The following is a 23,257-nucleotide window of genomic DNA, read 5'->3' on the forward strand; positions in this document are numbered from 1 at the left end:
TTATTTTTCTATAAATATTGTAAGATGAGACCTTGCGATGTTTATACTCCTGGCTCGGACACCTTCACTTGGCTCTCTATTCCTTATCCACTCTGGCCACTTACTGGAGAATCTGAAAGACTTGGGGGATATAGCTTAAGATGAAAAATCACACATAATATGCCCCATTTCTGAAGCTACTTTAGACCTGGGTTTATTACTGGAAAATTCCCGAAGAAAACTTTATAAATTTATAAAAATGAATAAATTTTGATCAGGAATAAAAATGACATCTTGCAATATTTTTACTCCTGGCTCAGACACCTACTTCACTTGGCTTTTGTTGTGTGCAGTTTTTTGTTTTTGTTTTTTGAACTTGGGACCACCAAGTTGTGAGGTGTATGTTTTTTTTTTTTTTTTTGATTTTTCGAGACAGGGGTTCTCTGTAGCTTTTGGTTCCTGCCCTGGAACGATCTCTTGTAGACCAGGCTGGCCTCGAACTCACAGAGATTTGCCTGCCTCTGCCTCCCGAGTGCTGGGATTAAAGGCGTGCGCCACCACCGCCAGGCCGAGATGTATGTTTTTAACTGATAGTCAAACCACTGGTGAACTGTTGAGAAAGAGTGAATTGCTAGTTTGTATTTGTTTTTAAAATTAAATTAATCCTTGATAAGAGTTGGTCTTTGACCACTATAGTTTGAAGCCGTCTCCATTGTGGTTGACCTGTCTCACCATCAGGCTTGTTACTCCCCATGACTAACTGTGTAAGTGCTTATAATGGAATAAATTGCTTTTCTATGAAAAAAACCACTGATGATAACTCATGCTGGAGAGGATGTGGGTAAAGAGAACACTCCTCCATTGCTGGTGGGTGGGAGTGCAAACTGGTCCAGCTGTTTTGGAAATCAATATGGTGATTTCTCAGAAAATTAGGAAATAACCTTCCTCAAGACCCAGCAATACTACTTCTCGGTATACACCCAGAGGAGTCTCAATCTTACCACAAGGACATGTGCTCAGCTATGTTCATAGCAGCTTTGTTTGTCATAGCCAGAACCTGGAAACAACCTAAATGCCCCTTGACCGAAGAATGTATCAGGAAAATGTGGTACATTTACACAACGGAGTACTACACAGCAGAAAAAAAATTATGACATCTTGAATTTTGCAGGTAAATGGATGGAGCTAGAAAACATTATTTTGAGTGAGGTAACCCAGACCCAGAAAGGCAAATATCATACGTACTCACTCATAAGTAGCTTTTAGACACAAAGTAAATAAAACCAGCCCACAATTCACAATCCCAAAGAACCTAGACAACAATGAGGACCCTAAGAGAGACATACATAGATCTAATCTACATGGAAAGTAGAAAAAGTCAAGATCTCCTGAGTAAATTTGGAGCATGGAGACCATGGGAAGAGGGTAGGAGTGGAGGGGAGAGGAAGGGAGGGGAGTGGAGAAAAATATTTAGCTCAATAAAAGCAATATATATATATAAAGGTTAAGTGGAGGAGGCTGGCTGGGACTGTGAGGGGGACAAGAGTGACGCGGGTTGTGAACACGGTTGAGATACATTGTGCACGTATGGAAACGTCATTAATGAATCAAATTATTATGTGTAGCTGCCGTATGCGGAGGGTTGCAAATAGGCAAAGGTCCCAGCACTCAGGAGGCAGAGGCAGGAGGATCTCTTTGAGCTGGTCTACAGAGTGCGTTCTGGGACAGCCAGGGCTACAAGGGAACTAACTACAAGGCTGGGTGAAGTCATCCGACTTGAGGGATGGATGGACCTGGGACCCTCAACAAGAGAATGATTTTAACTTTATTATTATAAAGTGCTGTGTTTTAACTTGGACAGACGCACCCTGAATTACAGCAGCTGAGCATGAAACAGATCAAAAGAAGAGGGCCACTCCAGGATGTAATCCGGGTCTGAGGCAGCAGGGAGGCCCAGCCTCGATGGGCTGAACCCCGAACATATTTATTTTAAAAATATTATAATTATTATTTTATTGTTTCTCAAGACAGGGTCTCTGTGAAACAGTCCTGCTGTCCTAGACCAGGCTGGCCTTGAACTCACAGAGACCCTCCTGCCACGCCTATCAAATGCAGCACCACCGCCTCGCATAACATTCACTGTTTTAAACAATGATCTCTTCACAGTCTAAATACCCTTAGAAAAACTACTATGTTCTAATGTTTAACCTTAGCTGCGAGATTTCCACTGTAAGACTTTAAGACAATCCTGAAGCCATTTTTGACAATTCTAAATCCTCTCAGCCTCTGTGCCATAGTGCTTCCCCTCCTCCCCTGGGAACCAAGGACCTAACAGCTACACTCGCACGTAGTCAGTTCCTGAACAATTAACCATATGCGTCTTCCCGAATGCGGGGAACCCTGTCATGACAGAATTAATAAAATCCTCATGTTTTTGCATCGGCAGTGGTGTGGGGATGGTCTCCTTGGATGTTAGAGTACAACACCAATGCACACTTCCGAGTGACAAGAGAGGACTAAACACAATCAGAATAGTGAGTCTTTCATTTAGAACCAACATTGCCAGGGGAGAGCGCGAACGCAGTCCCCCACTACCACAAATTATGCAGTCGAGTTTCCCGCATTTGGGGAAATCGCAGGGGTCAGCACATCCGGAGTGCAATGGATAAGCCTCGCCCTGGGAAAACCACCTTCGTGATCATGGTATCTCCCCTGCCAGGTAAGTATGAGTTGGTATCGTCGCGTACAAGGACTCCATCGTTATCGCCCCACTCTGAACTTACGGTCATCTGTTTTGTGCTTTCTCTCCCTCACTTTCGCTTGTTCTCATAGTGCCCCCTAAATAAACCCTGGTAATCATGTAGGTATCATTCTTAAACGGCATGGGAAGTGTACGTGTGGGAGACCGGCATCCTCGGCGTGCACATAATTTACATACACCGCGCCCCTGAGGTGACGTTGCGGGAACTCGAGTTTTGGCCCGTAAAGAAGACTTCGCCCACTAAGGCCGGGGAGGCGGAGGCTCGGGGCTTGTTGGTTGAGAGTCAAGTCTAGAAATCAAAAGGGATGTGAAGACCTATCTTTGAGACCCGGGGTTGCTCAGGTTACTCGTCCGAGGCTCTGGACAAAAAGGAAGTTCTAACTCATCGTTTCCACCAGCGGAAGGAACTCATCCTCATAGGATTCAGTTCTAGGAGATTCACCCCTTTAATGTTGAACTTCTAATAGAAAATCGTTTTTTGGCCGGGCGGTGGTGGCGCACGCCTTTAATCCCAGCACTCGGGAGGCAGAGGCAGGCGGATCTCTGTGAGTTCGAGACCAGCCTGGTCTACGGAGCTAGTTCCAGGACAGGCTCCAAAGCCACAGAGAAACCCTGTCTCGAAAAACCAAAAAAAAAAAAAAAAAAAAAAAAATCGTTTTTTGTCCATTTTTCCTGAGTAGGTAATCATACAGTATCTATTTGCGCACAACCACTAAGCCTAATAATAAAAACCTGGGAGAAAGGCCAAGATAACAGCTTGGAAGAAATCAAACTGGATGGTGATCCATAATTGTAATCTCAGCGCTCCGCTGGTCAAGGTAGGTAGAGCGAAGTTAGTTTGTGCTACACAGCGAGTTGCGGGTCAGACTGGATTAGTGAAACCGCATCAAAAACAAAATAAAGCAACAACACTGAAAAAAATCCATAAAAAGACAGCGGCTGTTTCAATGTAAAAAAAAAAAAAACGCCAAGAGACGAGTTTGATCCATTCCGCCCCCCTTCCTTCGCAGCGCTGCGCCTGCGCAGGCGCACAGGAAGGACTCGCAGTACGAGCGGAAGTGGCGTCCCCAGACGCTTTAGGGAAGGTAGCCGCGGAATACACTGAGACCCGGGCGGTTGGTGGACCGCGTAGGCCTCCCTAGGCCGCCATGAACCGGCTCCAGGATGACTACGATCCCTACGCGGTGGAAGAGCCGAGTGACGAGGAGCCGGCTCTGAGCAGGTGGGCCGCTGCCCCGCGGTGTCCGCCCGGCCCTGGCCGAGGCCGTTGTGCTCGCCGCGCCTGCCGAGCTTGGGCGCACTGCCGCCCGCATCCCTTGTAGGAGCCTCGGGGTGCCTGGTGGGGCTGCTCAGTCCCTGGGGAGCCAGGACGGACAGCAGTGCGGGAAGAGGGATGTTCCGGAATCACGGGGCCCCCAAGCGTAAATCCTCAGCTGGAACCCTGCTCCTTACCGTTTGCTAGCACTGTGACTGAAGGCAGGTCAGTTCTCGGCTTCGCGTGTGTTACTGGAAATACAAGTGTGGGATTAGTGAGGGCTACAGGCCTCAGCTGGAAGACTGTCGAATAGAAATAAGGGAATAGGCAACGGGAAATTTTTGGATTGTAATAAGAGATAAATACAAAATTCTTGTCTTCCATTGGTTTACCTTATAATAGGGGAAATGAAATGCGTATCTTCGAAGGCCATCGTACATGACATCTGATAGGCATAGGTGAAGTTCTGTGGTACTTTTGGAAAGTCCACTTGAGGGAACTTGGGATTTGGGATGTTTTTACTTATGTGTAAAACACATCTTTATCCCCTCCCCCTTGCTGGATATTAAATCCAGAGTATTTTTAATATATATATATATATATATATATATATATATATATATATATATAATATTTCTTTCATTTCTTTTTTTTTTTTTTTTTTTTGGTTTTTCGAGACAGGGTTTCTCTGTGGTTTTGGAGCCTGTCCTGGAACTAGCTCTTGTAGAACAGGCTGGTCTCGAACTCACAGAGATCCGCCTGTCTCTGCCTCCCGAGTGCTGGGATTAAAGGCGTGGGCCACCACCGCCCGGCCTTTCTTTCATTTCTTAATCTTAATTTTAGTTTTGAGACAGGGTCTCTGTGTAGTTCTGCTTGGCCTGGAACTTGCTCTGTAGACCAGGTTTGTGTTAAACTCAAGAGAGTCACTTGCCTCTGCTTCCAAGTGCTGAGTTTAAAGGTGTACATCTCCAGGCCTGGCTTGTTTACTTCTTTAATAACCTAGATTCTAGAGCAGTGCTTCTCAACCTTCCTAATACTGGAACTCTTTAATAAAGTTCTTCATGTTGTGGTGACCCCAACCATAAAATTATTTCATTGCTTGTCGAGGTGTTCTGTGTTGTTTGGGTCGGTCAAATGAAGAGGGTCCCTCCAAGATGAATGTTAGGCAGTTTGGCAGCAGGGAGGAACTTCTGTGACCTGAACCCCAACAGCCGTGCAAAGGTGTATTTATTGATTGTTACACAAAAGTTATCTTTTGCGTAAAACAAGTTCCTCCTATTAAAGTCCCTGATATAATGGTATATCCTTCTGAAGATGCCATTTTCGTCCTCACTGGGTACTGTTTGCTGTACCCAATAATCAAGGTGCTGGACCGTCTTGTGACCAAAGCCATGCAAAGTCTGTAAAGCTTTCAGGAAAGCAGCTCTGTAGATCCCAGAAACCAATCACTGTTTTCCACAGTGATTTCTTCACAGTCTAAGCTTTCCTAGAAAACAACTGTTCATTCTGAAGTTTACCTCAGATACAGTGAGAAACACTATTTCATTCTAATGCTTACCCTAGATACAATGATTCTACTAATTTTCCTTTCTGCCGTTGCTACTTTGTAAATATAATTTTGATACTGTTATGAAAATACCTGTATGCAGGATATCTGGTATGTGGGTCACAAGGGGGTTGAGAACCAATGCAGAAAAGGTGTGTGCGTGCTGAGAAGATGGTTTAGCTGGCAGCAGACTGTGCTAGCCGGAGGACGTGAGTTCTATCCCCCGAACTCATGTAAAAAGCTGGATGTGTTAGTATTTGTCTTTAATTCCAGCACTTCTGTGGTGAGATGAGAGGCAGAGACAGGAGATGCCGTCAGAGGCTCGAGGACAACTAGCCTGTAGCGTACTGCCACAAACAAGAAAGACCCTTCCTCAATGAGGCAAAAGGCAAGAGCCAATTCTCAAATTGTCTTCTGGCTTCTAAACGCACTTGCACACATAAAAACAGACGTGACAAGAACTCTAAACCAGTGAAGATGCAGATCATTGCGTCATTGCAAGGGTCCCTTTTACTGCTTGCAAGTATGCTCTTCTCCTCTCAGGCTGGCCTCAAGCTTCCTGCACTCCTCTTCCCGCACACACTGCTCTTCTTTCCCTTCTGGCCTCCTAAGATACAGTGTGCACCATCATATCCAGCTCCCCTCTTGCTGCTTGCTTGTTTGTTTTGTTTTTCGAGACAGGGTTTCTCTGTGTAGTCCTGGCTGTCCTGGAATTAGCTCTGTTGGCCAGACTAGCCTCAAACTCACAGAGATCTGCCTGCCTCTGCCTCCCTTGTGTTTGAGTTAAGGGAGTGCACCACCACCACCTAGCAAATAATCTGAGCTTTCTACTTTGGTAAGGTTAGGGTATAGGAATGGTTTTCCGACCTGAGTGTACTGGCCTTTTTGGATAAGGACATAGAGGGTAATTAGTAGTGGACAGTAAGGTGGGAAGGTTGGAGCTACCTTATGGAAGGCTGTTTTGAATGCTGTGCTCAGAGGACTGGTCACAGAAAGCTCCTGAGTTGGGTGGTGATGTGATGAGGCCTTTAGGAGTGACATTCTGCTGATAGGGTGAATGAACAGGAATGAGAGGGGGGAATGAGACAGGAGAGATGGGGCCAGGGAATCCTTGCCAGATGCTGCTGGAGGCAGAGTTAAGAGGTCGGAGTGAAAACAGTGGTGTGACAGGAGAGCAGAGCATGCTGGCCAGTTTACCTGTCATGGACAGCATTTTCTTGGGAGTAGATTCTGGCTAAAACCTTAGCCATTGCCAGGCAATGGTGGCACTTGCGTTTGATCCTGGTACTTGGGAGGCTCTGTAAGTTCAGGCCGGTCAGGCTGTCCCGTGAAACCGTGTCTCAAAGAGGCAAACAAGCAGACAAGCAACCCACCCATAGTCCTCAGCAAATTCAAATGGAGTGATTTGCATTTTTCTGATTAAGTCTCTGGTGGAGCCTTGAAAACATTGTCTGGTAAGAAAACAGCAGTCAGGAGGATTCTCCCTATGAGGACTCTGTTGTGATCATTGATGTAGGATCTCGTGGATCCCACACGGTGGCTTCTGATCCTCCTGCTTCCACTCCTCAGGTGCGGGGATTATAGGCGTCCACCGCCACATGTGTTTTATGTGATGTGCTCAGCCCAGCCTCATGCCTGCCAGGCGAGCACTTTACCAACTCAGTTACTGTTGGAGGAGGGAGCTTGTTGGTTCCTGGCTGCCTGGCTAGCTTAGACCCGAAATAATCACACAGAAACTGTATTGATTAAATCAATGCTTGGCCCATTAGCTCTAGCTTCTTATTGGCTAATTCTTATATTAATTTAACCCATTTCTGTTAATCTGTATATCGCCATGAGGTCCTGGCCTACCAGCAAAGTTTCAGCACGTCTATCTCCACGTCTCCAGACTCTGCTTTCTTCATCCCAGCATTCCGTTTAGTTTTTCCCTCCTAGCTCTGTTCCCCTATAAGTTACATCCTCAGCCTTATTATTATGTGTATTCTTCATATTGTATTAGAAAAGTCTTAGCCATTTACCAACTCAGTTACAGCCTCAGCCTTATTATGTATATTCTTTATATTATATTAGAAAGATCTTAGACATTTAATTTTTCTAGTTTGAGACAGGGTCTCATGTAGCCCAGGGCTGTCTTTGACTCCATTGTGTAGCCGCTCTTGAACTCTGGCCTCCCAAGTACTGGGATTACAGGTGTGCAACACCATGCTTGACTTAATTCATTAAAAATTTTAAATAACCTTTATTTTCTTAAATTTGTGCATGTGGGCGTGTGGGTGCCCTGACACATTATGGAGGTCAGAGGACAGCTTCTCTCCTTCTGTGTGGGTCCCAGGGATTGAATTCGGGTCAGCAGGCTTGGTGACAAGTGCCTGACCTGCCTATGAGCTGTCCTCTGTCTTGCTGACCCTGACTAAATTCAGTTTTGTTGTTTTAGTCCTCCTAATTACTGATTAGTTGTATTATAATTCTGTTGATAGGAAACCAATCACAGAAGGCAATACAAATTGACAGAAATTGGCTAGGAGAATCCAGAATGTAGTGTAAGTTTCTTGGGGTGAGTGCTATAGCGCAGTGGTAGAGCAGGTGCTTGCTGTGCATGAAGCCTTGGTTCAGTTACTAACACCAGGAAAAAAATCCTCATTGTACATAGTTTCTCTTTTCACAGTTTTATGTAGCAACATGTCCTTTAAATTATATTATTTAATTCCTATTAACATTTTATGTTGAAATATTAGCTGTATATTAATTATATATTTATGTATTTTACCTAAATAAAACTCTCAGATCTGTGAGGTAAACTTTTTTAGCTGATAGAATTATGAATTGGTGCACATATTGGAAAGCAATGTAATAATACAAGAAGTTGGAAAGAGGGATGGTTAATAGCATCGGCTGTTTTTCCAGAGGACCTGGGTTCGATTCCTAGCACTCAGATGGGCTTACAACCATCTAACTGTAACACTAGTTCTAGGGAATCCAGTGCCCTTTTTGGCCTCTGTGGCGCCAGGCCACACAATGATGCACAGATACACACACAAGTAGAAGACCCCCACACACTCACAAGCCAAAGAAGCCAGGCAGTGGGGTGCACACCTTTATGTCCAGCACTCAAGAGGCAGAGGTAGGCTGATCTCTCTTTTGAGTTTGAGGCCAGCTTGGTCTACAGAGTGAGTTTCAGAACTGCACAGAGAAATCTTGTCTCAAAAAACCAAAAACCAGAACAAAACAAAAACAAACAAAAACAACCAACCAAACAAAAAAACCCAGGAAACCCTTCTGAAAACTGGATTAGCTGATCTGTTGCCTATTAATTATCATTGCTGTATGTAATATAACAGGTACACCAGATGTAAATTTGTAAGACTTAGTTTTCTGTTGAGCAGTGAAATGCTAGAAGTTGTGTTTGTGTTTTGTTTTGTGATGCTGTACTTCAGTCTTAGGGCCTTGACATGCTGCATGAGTGCCCAACCACTGAGCCACATCCCAGCCATGACTTTAATATTTTTAATATTTGGGACTGGAGAGATGACTCAGCGGTTAAGATCACTGGCTGTGCTTCCAGAGAGGTCCTGAGTTCAATTCCCAGCAACCACATGGTGACTCACAACCATCAATAGTAGGATCTGATGCCTTCTTCTGCATAAAGGTGTACATGCAGATAGAACACTCATTTACAAAAAGTAAATTAATTAATTAAAGACAGGAAAATATTTTAATATTTATATTTCCCATGCTTTAAATGTATGCTAGTTCTGAAGATGAAGTCGATGTGCTATTGCATGGAACTCCTGACCAAAAACGAAAACTCATCAGGGAATGTCTTACTGGGGAAAGTGAATCATCTAGTGAAGATGAATTTGAGAAAGAAATGGAAGCTGAATTAAACTCCACCATGAAAACCATGGAGGATAAGTTATCCTCTATGGGGACAGGTAAACTTTGGGCTCTGTTCCCTCAGATATCCTGTAAGGAATTGTGTCTTTTTGTGTTGCTTTGTGTATGTGCTCAAGAATCACTTGTGTGTCTTTGTGCACGTACGTGTGTGTGTGTGTGTGTGTGTGTGTGGTGGGTGGTGGTGGGGGTAAACCTGGGTCTGTGTTTGCTAGGCAGAAGTCTACCACTGAGTTACAGTCCTGCCTCTTAAAATTTGAGAAGGGTCTGACTAAGTTACTCAGCCTGGCCTTGAACTCCCTGTAGTCTCTGTGATCCTGCCTCTGCTTCCTGGGTGGCTGGGAGACAGCTGCATGCGCATGTCTGGTTAATACACTACTTACCACATGAAGACACGAATGTGCTGACGGTCTGTGCCTGAGTTTTCGTTAATGACTAACACATATTATGTGCTATTGGAAAGATACTATTTGGTAGCAAGTACTTCTCTTATTTCCTTTTGTGGTTTTTAACACATGCTGGGCGTAATGGCATACACCTTTGATCCCAGCCTAGTATATAGAGTGAGTCTCAAAAAACCAACCAAAAACCCCAAAAAACCACAAGGTGTAGAAAGAATTTTTAGAGTCTGATGGCAGATTAATGGTATGTCACTACAAATTTCTGTCTCTTTGTAGTAAGTAATAAACATATTTCATTTTTAGATTTTTATGTACAATTTACTTGACCCAAAAATTGTTTTGTAGAAGTAGGACTGGTTAGAACTGGTTTTCATGTTTGTATGTGCTGTAATTTGAAGAACAGAAAGATGTAATTGAAGCGGAGGAAGACTCAGGGACACAGGCTTGTGAAGACAAGCTGGAGACGCTGGAGACGAGACGTTTGTTCTTGGTCCATCTCCTTGTCTAATGCCCTTGGAGCAAGACATCCTTTCCTGTTCTCCATGGAGTATTTGGTTTTTTTTGTTTAAGATTTATTTATTTATTATGTATACAGTGTTTTGCCTGCCTGTGTGCCTGCAGGCCAGAAGAGGGCACCAGGTCTCATTACAGATGGTTGTGAGCTACCATGTGGTTACTGGGAACTGAACTCAGGACCTCTGGTAGAGCAGCCAGTGCTCTTAACCTGAGCTCTCTTTCCAGCTCCCTCCACGGAGTATTTGTATTGTACATTAAAAGATAGAAGCATGTATGCTGAGACCATGAAAATACAGCATTTAAATTCCAATTACATTTGTGGGGAGAGAGAAAGGATGATTTTCTCCTAATCGGAAAACTCGTCAAGGAGTGCATAGGCACAGATATCTCGTAGTCAATACTCTACAACCGAGATTGTGACTAAATTGGTACTGTCTGAAGTGACGGAGTATGTACAGAGTGTTTCAGTTTGTAAACGTTCCTTCTGTTTGGTAGGGTCTTCCTCGGGAGTTGGGCGTGTTGGAGGAGTCACAACCAAGTACTATGATGACATTTATTTTGATTCCGATTCTGAGGATGAAGACAAAACCAGTGAGTAACCTTTTTCTTAGCAGGTTAAATTTTCCACCTGAGTTTTTTTATTGTTTTTAAAATTGGTTGTGTGATGTCTTACTCTTTTGACTCTTTTGGGCCCCACCACCAGCTTCTGAGGCTTATTCTAGTTATGAACACCCGGACTTAGCTTGGCTTGTTTCTTGCCAGCTTTTCTTAACTTATCCCTACCACCTTTTGCCTGAGGCTTTTCTCTTCCTTTCTTCCACTCTTACTCCACAGCTGCTGTGACTGGCCCCTTTTGTTTATTCTCTGCCTGCCAGCCCCGCCTATCCTTGCCCCTGCCTCGCTATTGGCTCTTCAGCTCTTCATTAGGACCATCAGGTGTTTTGGACAGGCAAAGAATCACAGCTTCAAAGCAACACCTCAAATAATATTCCTCAACAAAATTTGATTTTATGTTAATGGGTGTATGGGCTGCGTGGATATCTGTGTGTGCGCCATGTGCATGCCTGGGGCCGGAGAGCACCAGGTGTTGGATTCCCTGGAATGGAGTTGTAGATGGTTGTGAGCCACCATGTGGAGGCTGGAAATCAAGCCTGGGTCCTCTGAAAGAGCTGCCAGTAATCTTAACTGCTGAGCAATCTCTCGGCTTCTCTCTTATTTATTTTTAAGAAACTATAGACTAAGCCAAGTGTGGTGACTACACCTTTAGTCCCAGCACTCAGGGAGGCAGAGGCAGGACAGCCAGAGCTGCACAGTAAGACTCTGTCTCAAAAGAAAAAAAAATCAAAGAAATTTTATGCTGTTGATGAGGGTGCAGAATTGGTTCATAAGAAATGCAGGCGTGGGCTGGAGAGATGGCTCAGAGGTTAAGAGCATTGCTTGCTCTTCCAAAGGTCCTGAGTTCAATTCCCAGCAACCACATGGTGGCTTACAACCATCTGTAATGAGGTCTGGCGCCCTCTTCTGGCCTGCAGATACACACACACAGAATATTGTATACATAATTAATAAATAAATATTAAAAAAAAAAGAAATGCAGGCGTGTAGATATGTGTGCGTGTTTACAGCGGCATCCTCAGCATGGGGGCTATGGCCCTTTTGGGAGCAACCCTTTCACAGGGGCCACCTAAGACCATCAGAAAACATGTATTTCCAGTGTTCTTAGGATCTGAGACACTACGCTTCTTTATCCGCCTCTAGGCGGTGCATCCACGTGCCCACGGATGAGTCCCAGGTGTGATGACATCATCACGCCAAACCCCTTCATGTACACCCCAGACAAATACAAGTGTATGTGACAGGTTTGGTGCAGTGCTGTGCTTACGCAGCCCGGCCACCTGCGTAGAGAGCAGCTGATGTATTGAATGCAGCAGTGTTGGAGGTAGGACTACACTTCGTGAGTTATAATTGCTGGGCAAATATAAAATCATCAGCTACTGAAAAAATCTGTACCATGGGAACTTTATCTGGATGCTGACCAGTCTTTATAGTCAGCTATGGTTAATGTGAATACTGCCCCCTCGTGATAGTAGCGGGATGTAAAAAACAAAACAACAAAACAGAATGGTAAAATCAAAGGAATTTTTTGTTTTTGTTTTTTGAGACAGGGCTTCTCTGTATAACGTCTCTAACTGTCCTGGAACTCACTTTGTAAGGTCTACAGAGATCCACCTGCCTCTGCCTCCCAAGTGCTGGGATTAAAGGCATGTGCCACCATGCCAGGCCAATCATAGGAAATTAATGAACTTCATTGAAATATTTCATGAGTCATCTTTTGTTTTTGTTTGTTTGTTTGTTTATTTGTTTGTTTTTGTTTTTCGAGACAGGGTTTCTCTGTGTAACAACTCTGACTATACTGGAACTAGCTCTTGTAGAGCAGGCTGGCCTTGAACTCACAGAGATCCACTTGCTTCTGCCTCCCTGAATGCAGGGATTAAAAGTGTGTTTTGCAACTGTGCAGTGAGTTGGGTATGCTGAACAGAGCTCTGCTATTTCACACTAAAGTGTGATGCTTGTCCAGAGGAAAAGTTTAAAACGTGTTCTTGAGCTTTGTGATGAACTGAATTTTTTAAAGATTTATTTGCTTATGCATTTTATGTGCACGAGTCCTCTGTCTTCATGCACACCAGAAGAGGGCACCAGATCTCATTACAGATGGCTGTGAGCCACCATGTGGGTGCTGGGAATTGAACTCAGGACCTCTGGAAGAGCAGCCAGTGCTCTTAACCTCTGAGTCATCTCTCCAGCCCCCTCAGAAAGCAAGACTGCAGTTGGAAGCATTTTTCAGCCATGGAAGTGAGTTGCAGAAAACAGCTTACTTGATGGACGCCTTTGCCATTTTGAGTGAGTTAAATTTATCACTGCAAGGACCAAACGCAGCATGCCTTGATTTTTCTGAAAAGGTCCAGTCATGCCAAATGAAACTTTAGCTTTGAAAAAAAGAAAGAAAGGAAAAAAGATGATTAATAGAATTCACATGTTGCCTACCTAATCTGCTTTCTTTGAGAAACATTACATTGAACCAGACAAAAGGATCATGATGATAATTTTTTTTTTTAAAGATTTACTTATTTATTGTGTATGCAATGTTGGCACCAGATCTCATTGTAGATGGCTGTGAGCCACCATGTGGTTGCTGGGAATTGACTCAGGATTATCTAGACGAACAGCTGGTGTTCTTAACCTCTGAGCCATCTCTCCAGCCCCCATGATGATAATTTCTGTGAAAGAACACTTACACAGACTTACACTCGATATTTCATCGTGTTTTCAAATCTGCCTGACACCCCATTCTCAGTCCAAGTCAAGGTGTTCCTGAGACAGCACACGAGGCGCTCACTGAATGAACAGCTCTGCAGTGAGAACTGATTTTCCTGCACTCCAGTTACAAAAAATGTTCTGTCTGAGACTGTGTTGCGCCTTCTTCCATTTTCAACAGCATATCTTTGTGAAACGGCTTTCCAGCTTGTTGGTTGTCATGTCTAAATACAGTAGACTTTGCTCTTGCAAAGACCGCCTCAAGAATTTCAAATCTGGTGAGAAAGAAACAGTCTCAACCTTCCCACTGAGGTTGGCTTTTTAGGCATACTGTTAAAAAATGTAGCAATGTAGTTAATGATAGTTGTAAAGACTGTTTACATTAAGACTGTTACCCATCATGCTTCAAGACAAAATTTCATTTATTTGTAATTGGAAATAAATGTTCCATAATATATAATTACATACTGTTTTTGTGATTAATCACTATGCTTTAATTATGTCCAGTTTGTAACAATGAAAATAAATCCTGCATATCAGATATTTACATTATGATTCATAATAGTAGCAAAATTACAGTTATGAAGTAGCAATGAAAATAAACTTATGATTGGGGCCACCACATGAGGAATCGTGTTAAAGGATCAAAGCATTAGGAAGTCTGGGACCAGTGGATTAAAGGCCTGTGCCGCCACGTGTGTGCATATTGTGCTCATATATACATTGTATGTATATGTATATATTATATATGTTTTTTTTCTCATCATTTTTCAAGACAGAGTTTCTTTGTAGCCCTCAGCTGTCCTGGAACTTGCTCTGTAGACCAGGCTGATCTCGAACTCACAGATTCCCTTCAAAGGCAGGTGCCACCACCATCTGGCTCTTATTCATATTGACTTCTACCTATTTGTTCTATCTATTAAGCTGGCCTCCAGCTCACAGAGATCCACCTGCCTCTGTCCTGCCGGTTCTAGTTTTAGGATATCCAGGAAGATACAGAGAAACCCTGTCCTGAAAAAGACAAAACAAAAATTCTGCTGTATGTGTGTGTTTATGGGAGCTCGTTCTGCTCGTGTGTGGCTGTAGCAGACAACCTATGATAGTTCTCTTCTTTCACTGTGTGAGTCCCAGGACTGAACTCAGGTTGTCAGGCTTGGTGGCAGGTGCCTTTACCCACGGAGCCATCTTACCTGCCTCCCTTCTATTTTTGGCAGAGTCTCATAAAGGAGAGGCTGGTCTTAAACTTGGTCTGAAGCCAAGGATGCCCATGAATTCATGATCCTACTGCCTCTGTCTCCCAAGCACTGGGTTTACAGATGTGTCACCATGGCCAGTTAGTTTTAAATGGGTTTTTTTATTTTTTTTTTTTATTTTTTTATTTATTTTTTTTGGTTTTTCGAGACAGGGTTTCTCTGTGGCTTTGGAGCCTGTCCTGGAACTAGCTCTGTAGACCAAGCTGGCCTTGAACTCACAGAGATCCGCCTGCCTCTGCCTCCCGAGTGCTGGGATTAAAGGCGTGCGCCACCACCGCCCGGCTTAAATGGGTTTTTTGAGACTGAATTTTTATTATGAGAACTTAGCCCTTTGGCCTCCTCTATCTTTAATTTAGTGTCTTCATTGCACAAAACTCTTATTTGAAGAATAGCTGTATTTTATTTAATTTTATGTATTGCATTTTTGGGTAAGGTTTTACTTTTATTGCTAGGGTGGCCTGAAACTCACTGTGTGGTCCAGGCATGGCAGTTCTCTTGTCTCAGCCTCTCACATATTGGGATTGCTGGCTAAAGAAAGGCTTTAGGCATCTTTTAAAAGACAATGTAACGAGAATAAATACATAGTGCGGGAAACAGGAGAGTCATTTTATATTAAAGAATTGTAATCTTTAGACATGATACTGATCCATATTATTAACCTTTTAAAAATTAGCACAAGTGACCAAGAAGAAGAAGAAACAGCGCAGGATCCCAACAAATGATGAGTTACTGTATGATCCTGAGAAAGATAACAGAGACCAAGCCTGGGTTGATGCGCAGAGAAGGGGGTAAGCATTTAAATCTTTATTTATAACTTTAGAGAGTGATTTTTCCATGCTTTCTTATTTTACTGTGTGTGTATTTGTTTTCACACAAACACATCAGGAACAATTTGAGGAGGAAAACTTCAAAAGTTTATTTAAAAATAACTAGCAGATTTTAGTCAGACAGTTGAATGTCTATCCATCCATCCATTTATCCATCCATTTATCCGTCCATCTATCCATCCATCCATCCACCCATCTATCTAATTTCTAGACAGGATTTCTCTGTGTAGCCTTGGCTACACATTGTAGACCAGGCTGGCCTCGAACTCAGATCCACCTGCCTCTGCCTGGAATTAAAGGTCTGTCCAATCACTACCTGTCTATTATTAAAACAGATTCTCATGTAGCCCAGGATGGCTTCAAAACTTAACATGTAGTTAGAGCAGGGTTTAAACCGCTGATGATCCTGCCTCCACCTTCCAAATGCTCTTGGAGTTACAGGTTCGTCACCATGACAATGAATGGTTAGTTACGGATGGATCTAAACTGCCCTAGTCAATCTCTTCATTTAAGAATAGAACTTTTTATTGTTCTTGTGAGACAGGGTTTTGCAGTGTAGCCCTGGCTGGCCTGGAACTCATGATGTATTTTGCCCTGGCTAATTTACAGCAATTCTGTCTCAGCCTCCTGAGTGCTGGGATTAGAGATTTGCATTCATCTGTATTCTTAACCCCCTTTTTGCTTTTTTTTTTGGAACTAGCTCTTATAATTTTAAATTATTCTGAGATTAGAGTTTTAGCCTCTAAACTGTTAATTTTATTTTTGTCTGCCCTGGAACTCACTATGTAGAACAGGCTGGCCTTGATTACGCAGAGATTCATCTACCTCTGCCTCCTAAGTGCTTTTTGTTATTTTGTGTTTTAGTCCCAAATTCTGGGATTAAAGGCTTGCGTCACCTTGCAGGCCCAGGAGCAAATTGCTTTTGAGGTTCATCTACATCATAGCACAGTACTCCTTTCTATGGCTGAACAATGCCATTGTTTGTCTATCTTGATTTTTGTTATCCGAATGTCCCAAGGGGTATTTGTTCTAACTACCTTTTGACCGTTTTTTTTTTTGAATAGTGTTGTCAGAACTGGTGTTCGGGTGTTTGTTTAAGTCATTTCTTACATTTTTTATTTTTGGTTACAAATCTCGGTGGAGCATTGCAGGATCACATGGTAATTCTGTGTTTTAATTTTTTGTGTGCCTGTGTGTGGTGCTGGAGATCGCACATATGCTGTTGTACATGCTAGGCAAGTACTCTGCTGCTGAGCTACTCACTCCGCGCCTAGGAGGCTGTGCTTCCATCTGGATGGGGATGGCTAGCTCTGTTTTCCGAGTCTGGAGGGCTGATGTTGCTGTGGGATCTCTGTACACACCCTGCAGCTCCAGTTCTCACTGGGTCCTTTCTTTCTCATCCCGTTTCACTCCTGTGCTGCTTCCTCCAGCGCCCCCTGGTGTTTACTTATTGAAACTGCCTTTATTTTGTTTTTGGAGGCAGGATCCCGAGGAAGCATAGTTTGGCCTGGAATTGGCTGTGTGGCCTAGGCTGGCATTGGATGCTTTTGTTCTTCCTGCCTTAGCTTTCCGAATTTATTTTACTTTACTTTTGCTTATCCTAAAATTTACTATTGCTGTGTGAATATGTGGCACGGCATGCTTGTGGAGGTTAGAGGACAACTTCTAGGGCTGTCAGGTTAGTAGCAAGCACCTTGACGTGGTAAGCCATCCTACCAGCTCCTCTACCTTCAGTGTTTGAAACAGAGTCTCTACTGAACCTACAGCTCGGCTCGGCTGGCTGCCAGTGAGCTCCAGAGATCTGCCTGTCTCCATGCTGTTGTCCCCGAGAGCACTGTGGTCACAATGCCTCTGCCTGCTCTTTACGTGTGCACTGGGCCCTTAGCCCAGCCCTCACACTTTGTCCAGCAGGCACTTTACCCCCCCCCCCCCCCAGGCTGGTCTGGAGCTCACCACGCTGTCCCCCCCCAGGCTGGTCTGGAGCTCACCCTGCAGTCCAGGCTGCATTTGTAGTCTTCCTGCTGTTGTCCCTAGTGCTAGGGCAAAACTCAAGTTTTTCCAGCCAGGGTTTCTCTGTGTAGCTCTGGCTACCCTGGAACTTGCTCCATAGACCAGGCTGGCCTCGAACTCTAGAGTAGAGTTCCACCTACTCTGTTTTCTGAGTGCTAGGATTAAAGTCATGTGCTTTTAACCCACTGGCTTAAATTTGTGACTACAAGCGTAAAATAGTTTCTTAGACTTTCCTTGTTTTTGGCATCTTAAGTGTCTTGAGAGCCCTGGCCAGGTATGAGGAAGGGTTAGTCTCCTGCTAGAATTCACCTGAGATTTTCCTCACAATCTCACTGATAATGGGGTTTTGGTTTGTTCTTAGGACTGGCCTTTATGAGACATGTCTCATTTTACCTCATACTGACCTTGAACTCTGGATCCCCTGCTTCTGTCTTGGAGTGCTGGGATTTTAGGCATGGGACCACATCACACCAAACTACTCTGAAAGAAAATTACTGTGTACAGTCCACACTTAAGGAGTTAAGCTCTTTCTTTTTTCTTTTTTTTAAACTTTCTGTCTCTGCAAGATGTTTTATGTAGATTTTGTAAACCATATCCCTAGATTTATCCATTTTTGGTGCTGGAGAGATGGCTCAGCAGTTAAGAGCACTTGTTGCTCTTGCAGAGGACCTGAGTTTGGTTTCTAGCACTCACCTGGTGGCTCACAACCTTCTATAGCTCCAGTTTCTGGAGACCCCACACCTTTTTCTGACCTCCCAGGGTATCAGGCATACATGTAGTGCACTTAGATACATGCAGATAAGACATTCATATACATAAAGTAGATAAATAAAAATAGTAATGATAATAATAATAATAAAAATTAGTAATGTCTCTGAGTTCTGAATCCTTTTTCTGGACCATGGCGTTAGAAACCAGGATTTGGTTGATTAATGTATGTTTTCTTCTCAAATTTATCTTTCTGTTTTAGTTATCATGCTTATGGCCTGCGGAGATCACATCAGAAGCAGCAGCCGGTTCCGAACAGTGACGCTGTTCTGAATTGCCCTGCCTGCATGACCACCCTGTGCCTTGACTGCCAGAGGTAAGGGGCAAAGGTAAACATGCACACAAATGAGTTTTTTTGTTGTTTTTTTCTTTTTTTAAAAAATATTTATTTATTAAGTATACAATATTCTGTCTGTGTGTATGCCTACAGGCCAGAAGAGGGCACCAGACCTCATTACAGATGGTTTGGGGGCCACCATGTGGTTGCCGGGAATTGAACTCAGGACCTTTGGAAGAGCAGGCAATGCTCTTAACCACTGAGCCATCTCTCCAGCCCCCTGTTTTTTTTTTGTTTTTTGTTTTTTTTTGAGACAGGGTTTCTCTGTAGCTTTGGAGCCTGCCCAGGAACTTGTTCTGTAGACCAGGCTGGTTTCGAACTTACAGAGTTCTGCCTGTCTCTGTCTCCCTAGTGCTGGGATTAAAGGTGTGTGCCACCACTGCCTGGCTGGCTCACAACCTTCTACCATGAGATCTGGTACTCTCTTCTGCCTTGCAGGCATATATGCTGGCAGAATACTGGTATACAACAAACAAACAAACAAACAAACAAACAAATATTTTTTTCCCCTCTCATGTTTTTGAGAAAGGGTTTTTCTGTGTAACACTCATAGTTGTCTTGGAACTTGCTTTGTAGACCAGGCTGGCCTCAAACTGAGATCTACCTGCCTCTACCTCTTGAGTGCTGGGGTTAAAGACGTGTGCTACTACACCTCATATAAATAAACAAATCTGTAACATGAGGGCCGGCTATGGGGATTTCAGTCCTGCCCGATACCCCACAGCTGGCAAGCCCAAAAGAAAATCACACAGAGATCTCATAAGTTATAAAACTGATTGGCCCATTAGCTCAGTCTTCTTATTAGCTCTTGTAGCTTATATTAACCCATTATTCTTATCTATGCTAGCCACACCGCTTACCTTTCTCAGCCAGGCAGGTCACATGTTGCCTCTTTGGTGTTCTGGGCTGGACTGGAGGAATGGGCTTCCTCCTTCCAGCATTCTCCTGTTCTCATTGTGCTGCCTCCACTTCCTGTCTGGTTGACCTGCCTGTACTTCCTGCCTGGCCAATCAGCATTTTATTAAAATACATGATTGACAGAATACAGACAATTCTTTCACACCACTTCCCTCTTTTTTTTAAAAAAAAAAAAAACAAAGGAAAATACTCATAGTCCATTTTTTGGGAATGTGGGCGTAGTATTCCAGGCTACTTCCTGCTGGTTGGGGGCACTGATAATCTTATGGGGACTAAAGAAAATTTAGAGTTATAATCAAGTCCTGACTGGAGTATCCTATGAGTCTTGATCATCTCAGGCAGCAGTCTTGAATCTATTCTAGATGAAGAGCTCAGATATCCGGGCCATCTGTTTCTGCCGGAGATTTCTCAGGTGGTCTTCCTTAATCAAACTGGATGTTTCTTTTTTTTTTTTTTAAATTTTATTTATTTATTATGTATACAATATTCTGTCTATGTGTATGTCTGCAGGCCAGAAGAGGGCACCAGACCTCATTACAGATGGTTGTGAGCCACCATGTGGTTGCTGGGAATTGAACTCAGGACCCTTGGAAAAGCAGGCAATGCTCTTAACCACTGAGCCATCTCTCCAGCCCCCAAACTGGGTGTTTCTTATCTCAGAATGAATCCACAGCCTCTGGAGGCGCCGCTTAAGAACATTTGTTGCTTTTGCAGAGGACTCAGGTTTGGTTCCCAGCACCCAGAGGGCAGCTCAGTTCCAGGGAATCTAGAACTTTCTTTTGGTCCCTACAAGCATCAGGCATGTCAAGACAGGGCTTCTCAGTGTCTGGTAGTCCTAGCTGTCCTGGAACTTGATCTGTAGAGCAGGGTAGCCTCGAACTCAGAGTTTTACCTGCCTTTCTCTCTCAGGTTCTGGGATTAAAGGCGTGTGCCACCACCGCCTGGCTTAAATCTTTTTTTTTTAAACAAAACAGTATAAATCTAAAATAATTGAAGACAGAAGGTTAAGTGTTCCTGACTTAATTGAAGTGTCGGCACCGTGAGCCTGGGTACCATGGTAATCTTATTTGCATTTTGTTTCCCTCCAATTTGATTTTAGACTTGAAGCAGTTAACTATCTCTGCGCCTAGATGATAAAGGTGTTGATTAGCGCACAACTTGAGCTCCACTCCATGTCATAGGAGGAGAGAGCTGACTCTCCCTGAGCTCCACACACGTTCTGTGATGTGTGCCCACCTCTCCAAACCTCACCTTCCCAAACGCGGGACTAGCATGGTGGTGCACACCTTCTGCCCCAGACCTGGAAGGCAAAGGCATGAGTGAGGACCAGGAGTTAGAGGCCAGCCTTAGTTACATAGCTGGTCTGAGGCCAGCCCAGGTAGGTAAGGACCAGCCTCAAAAAGCTTAGACATTATCCATCAAGTTCTCAGTAACATTTTTGTCTTCCTAAGTTTAAAAAACAATTTTAAAAAGACTTATTTATTATGTACACCTGCATAATATGTTTGCCTGCAGGCCAGAAGAGGTCATCAGATCTCTTTACGGATGGTTGTGCGCACCATGTGTTTGCTGGGAATTGAACTGAGGATCTCTGGAAGAACAGTTAATGCTCTTTGAGCCTTCTCTCCAGCCCTTAAAAAACAAATTTAAAAATTGTTTTAGAAATACTTATTTTTCTGGGATCAAAGTTGTTTCTCCCACCTTTATTTTTTATTTTAGTATATATTGTTCTTTCAAAGCAGGGTTTCTATGTAGGCATGCGCCATATCGCCTGGCTTTCCCCTTGAACACATCCCCGTCTGTCTGTCTGTCTGTCTGTCTGTCTATCTTTGAGGCAGGGTCTCTTTGTAGCCTTGGTTGTCCTAGAACTCACTCTGTAGATAAGGCTGGCCCATGAACTCACAGAGATCCCTCTGCCTCTGGAATCTAAGGTGTGTGCCACCACTGCCCAGCCTTCCATTTAAGAAGTGTGTTTCTCTGTGGGGTTACCGTGCATGCCTGCTTTCTCATTACTTGAGAGTTTGAGACAGGAAGATTGTGAGTTCCGGGTTTGGTTCGGCAGCTCTCTCTCAAAAACATAAGTAAATAAATAAACAATGCTTTCAAATTTCCTTCAATTCACATTTCATTCCCCTGTCTTGAGTTTAGTGGCTATCCATATAAGTGTTCTCACGTTTGATCTAAAGATGACTGCCGTGAAATCCAGCCTCTCCATTTCCTTCTAGGCATGAGTCCTACAAGACTCAGTACAGAGCGATGTTCGTGATGAATTGCTCTGTCAACAGAGAGGAGGTTCTAAGATACAAGAACCCAGGAAACAGGAAGAAAAAGCGGGGCGCTAAGAAGATGAGGTCGAACCCCGAAGGTCCTGTGGAGACAGACGTGGAGGAAGTCTATCACCCTGTCATGTGCACAGAGTGTTGTACTGAAGTGGCGGTCTATGACAAGGATGAAGTCTTCCACTTTTTCAATGTGTTAGCGAGCCATTCCTGAGGAGCGACAGGTAACTGACTTCACAGCCCTGTGTGAAGCACATATGGACTCTTTCCTATCATATCACTCAGTGACATTGGTTATTAAAGCAGTATTTCATCGTTATGAAAGAATGGTCATCAACCTTTATCTCTTCTTCCTTTTTTCTTTTTAATTTTCCCATGAGTAATGATGGACTGATTATTTTCACTTTTGGTGCATCTTTGGAGACTTTGGGGCTTTTGATTTATTAGATTAGCTTCCAAGAATTAAATAGTTCTGGAATAAGTATTTGTTTCTTAGTGTTTGGTCCATTTTCTACTGCTATAGCAAAGTACTAGAGGTTGATGCTTTGTAAAAAAATGAGTTTCAGGGACTGTCAAGATGGCTCTGCACTTCTTGTGTGAGCCTGACAACCAGGGATTGCTCAATCCCTGGAGCCCTCAGTGGAAGAACAGTATGACTCTCAAGATTTCCTGTGACTGACCGAGACATGCACGCATACCCATGCACATGTGCAAACACACACACACAGGACCTAAAAAGTGGAGGAGTGTTGAGAATTTGGTGGGGTAGCAGACAGAAGTGGGGCCAGTAAGTAGGAAGAAAGTTCAGTGCCATGCATATGAGAATGCCATGATGAAACAAACATTAAATAAACTACTCTTAGGAACTGTTGTTTGTGCCCTCTCACAGCGAGCAGTCTTGACACCAGACATTCCCAAGGCTGTTTGGGCCGGGCGCACAGAACTATGCCACAGTGCAGTTCGCTTTAAATGGAGCATAAAATACCTGTTTAAGGGGCTTAAACAGACCCAGTTGAAGTTAATTGTTCCTTCTTCAGCTGGCTTATTGTGTCATGCTCTATTGCTGTGTGATGTGACCACAGACATAAAGAACAATACACGTTCATTGTCATTATAATTTTTTTGTGTCAGGAGCCTGGCTACTGTCAAGCAGTGCATTCAACATGAGCTCACAAAGGCAATAAGGAACCTGGTTGGGTAA

General features: G+C 43.6%; 1 protein-coding gene and 1 non-coding gene across 2 annotated transcripts; one reads left to right on the forward strand and one right to left on the reverse strand.

The window, feature by feature from the left end:
- Positions 1–2,542: 2,542 nt before the first annotated feature.
- On the reverse strand, positions 2,543–2,706 carry LOC142835423 (U1 spliceosomal RNA). The gene has a single exon (XR_012907851.1). It is a non-coding gene; the product is annotated as a U1 spliceosomal RNA (small nuclear RNA).
- A 1,078-nt stretch (positions 2,707–3,784) lies between these two features.
- Positions 3,785–22,540, forward strand: Eapp (E2F associated phosphoprotein). Its single transcript, XM_075947442.1, has 6 exons — positions 3,785–3,962; positions 9,292–9,473; positions 10,845–10,940; positions 15,591–15,705; positions 18,725–18,838; positions 22,003–22,540. The coding sequence occupies exons 1-6, from the start codon at positions 3,889–3,891 to the stop codon at positions 22,268–22,270; spliced, it is 849 nt and encodes a 282-aa protein (XP_075803557.1). The 5' UTR covers positions 3,785–3,888; the 3' UTR covers positions 22,271–22,540.
- The last annotated feature ends 717 nt before the right edge of the window (positions 22,541–23,257 follow it).

Source organism: Microtus pennsylvanicus, chromosome 14 (assembly GCF_037038515.1).
Source record: "Microtus pennsylvanicus isolate mMicPen1 chromosome 14, mMicPen1.hap1, whole genome shotgun sequence".
Lineage (NCBI taxonomy): Eukaryota > Metazoa > Chordata > Mammalia > Rodentia > Cricetidae > Microtus > Microtus pennsylvanicus.

Bases quoted from the DNA above. Each gene is read 5' to 3' on its own strand.
- Eapp (XM_075947442.1), top strand. From the start codon at position 3,889: ATGAACCGGCTCCAGGATGACTACGATCCCTACGCGGTGGAAGAGCCG. The intron at 9,474-10,844 runs GTAAACTTTGGG...TCTGTTTGGTAG, and splicing joins GTTATCCTCTATGGGGACAG to GGTCTTCCTCGGGAGTTGGG. The intron at 10,941-15,590 runs GTGAGTAACCTT...TTTAAAAATTAG, and splicing joins TGAGGATGAAGACAAAACCA to CACAAGTGACCAAGAAGAAG.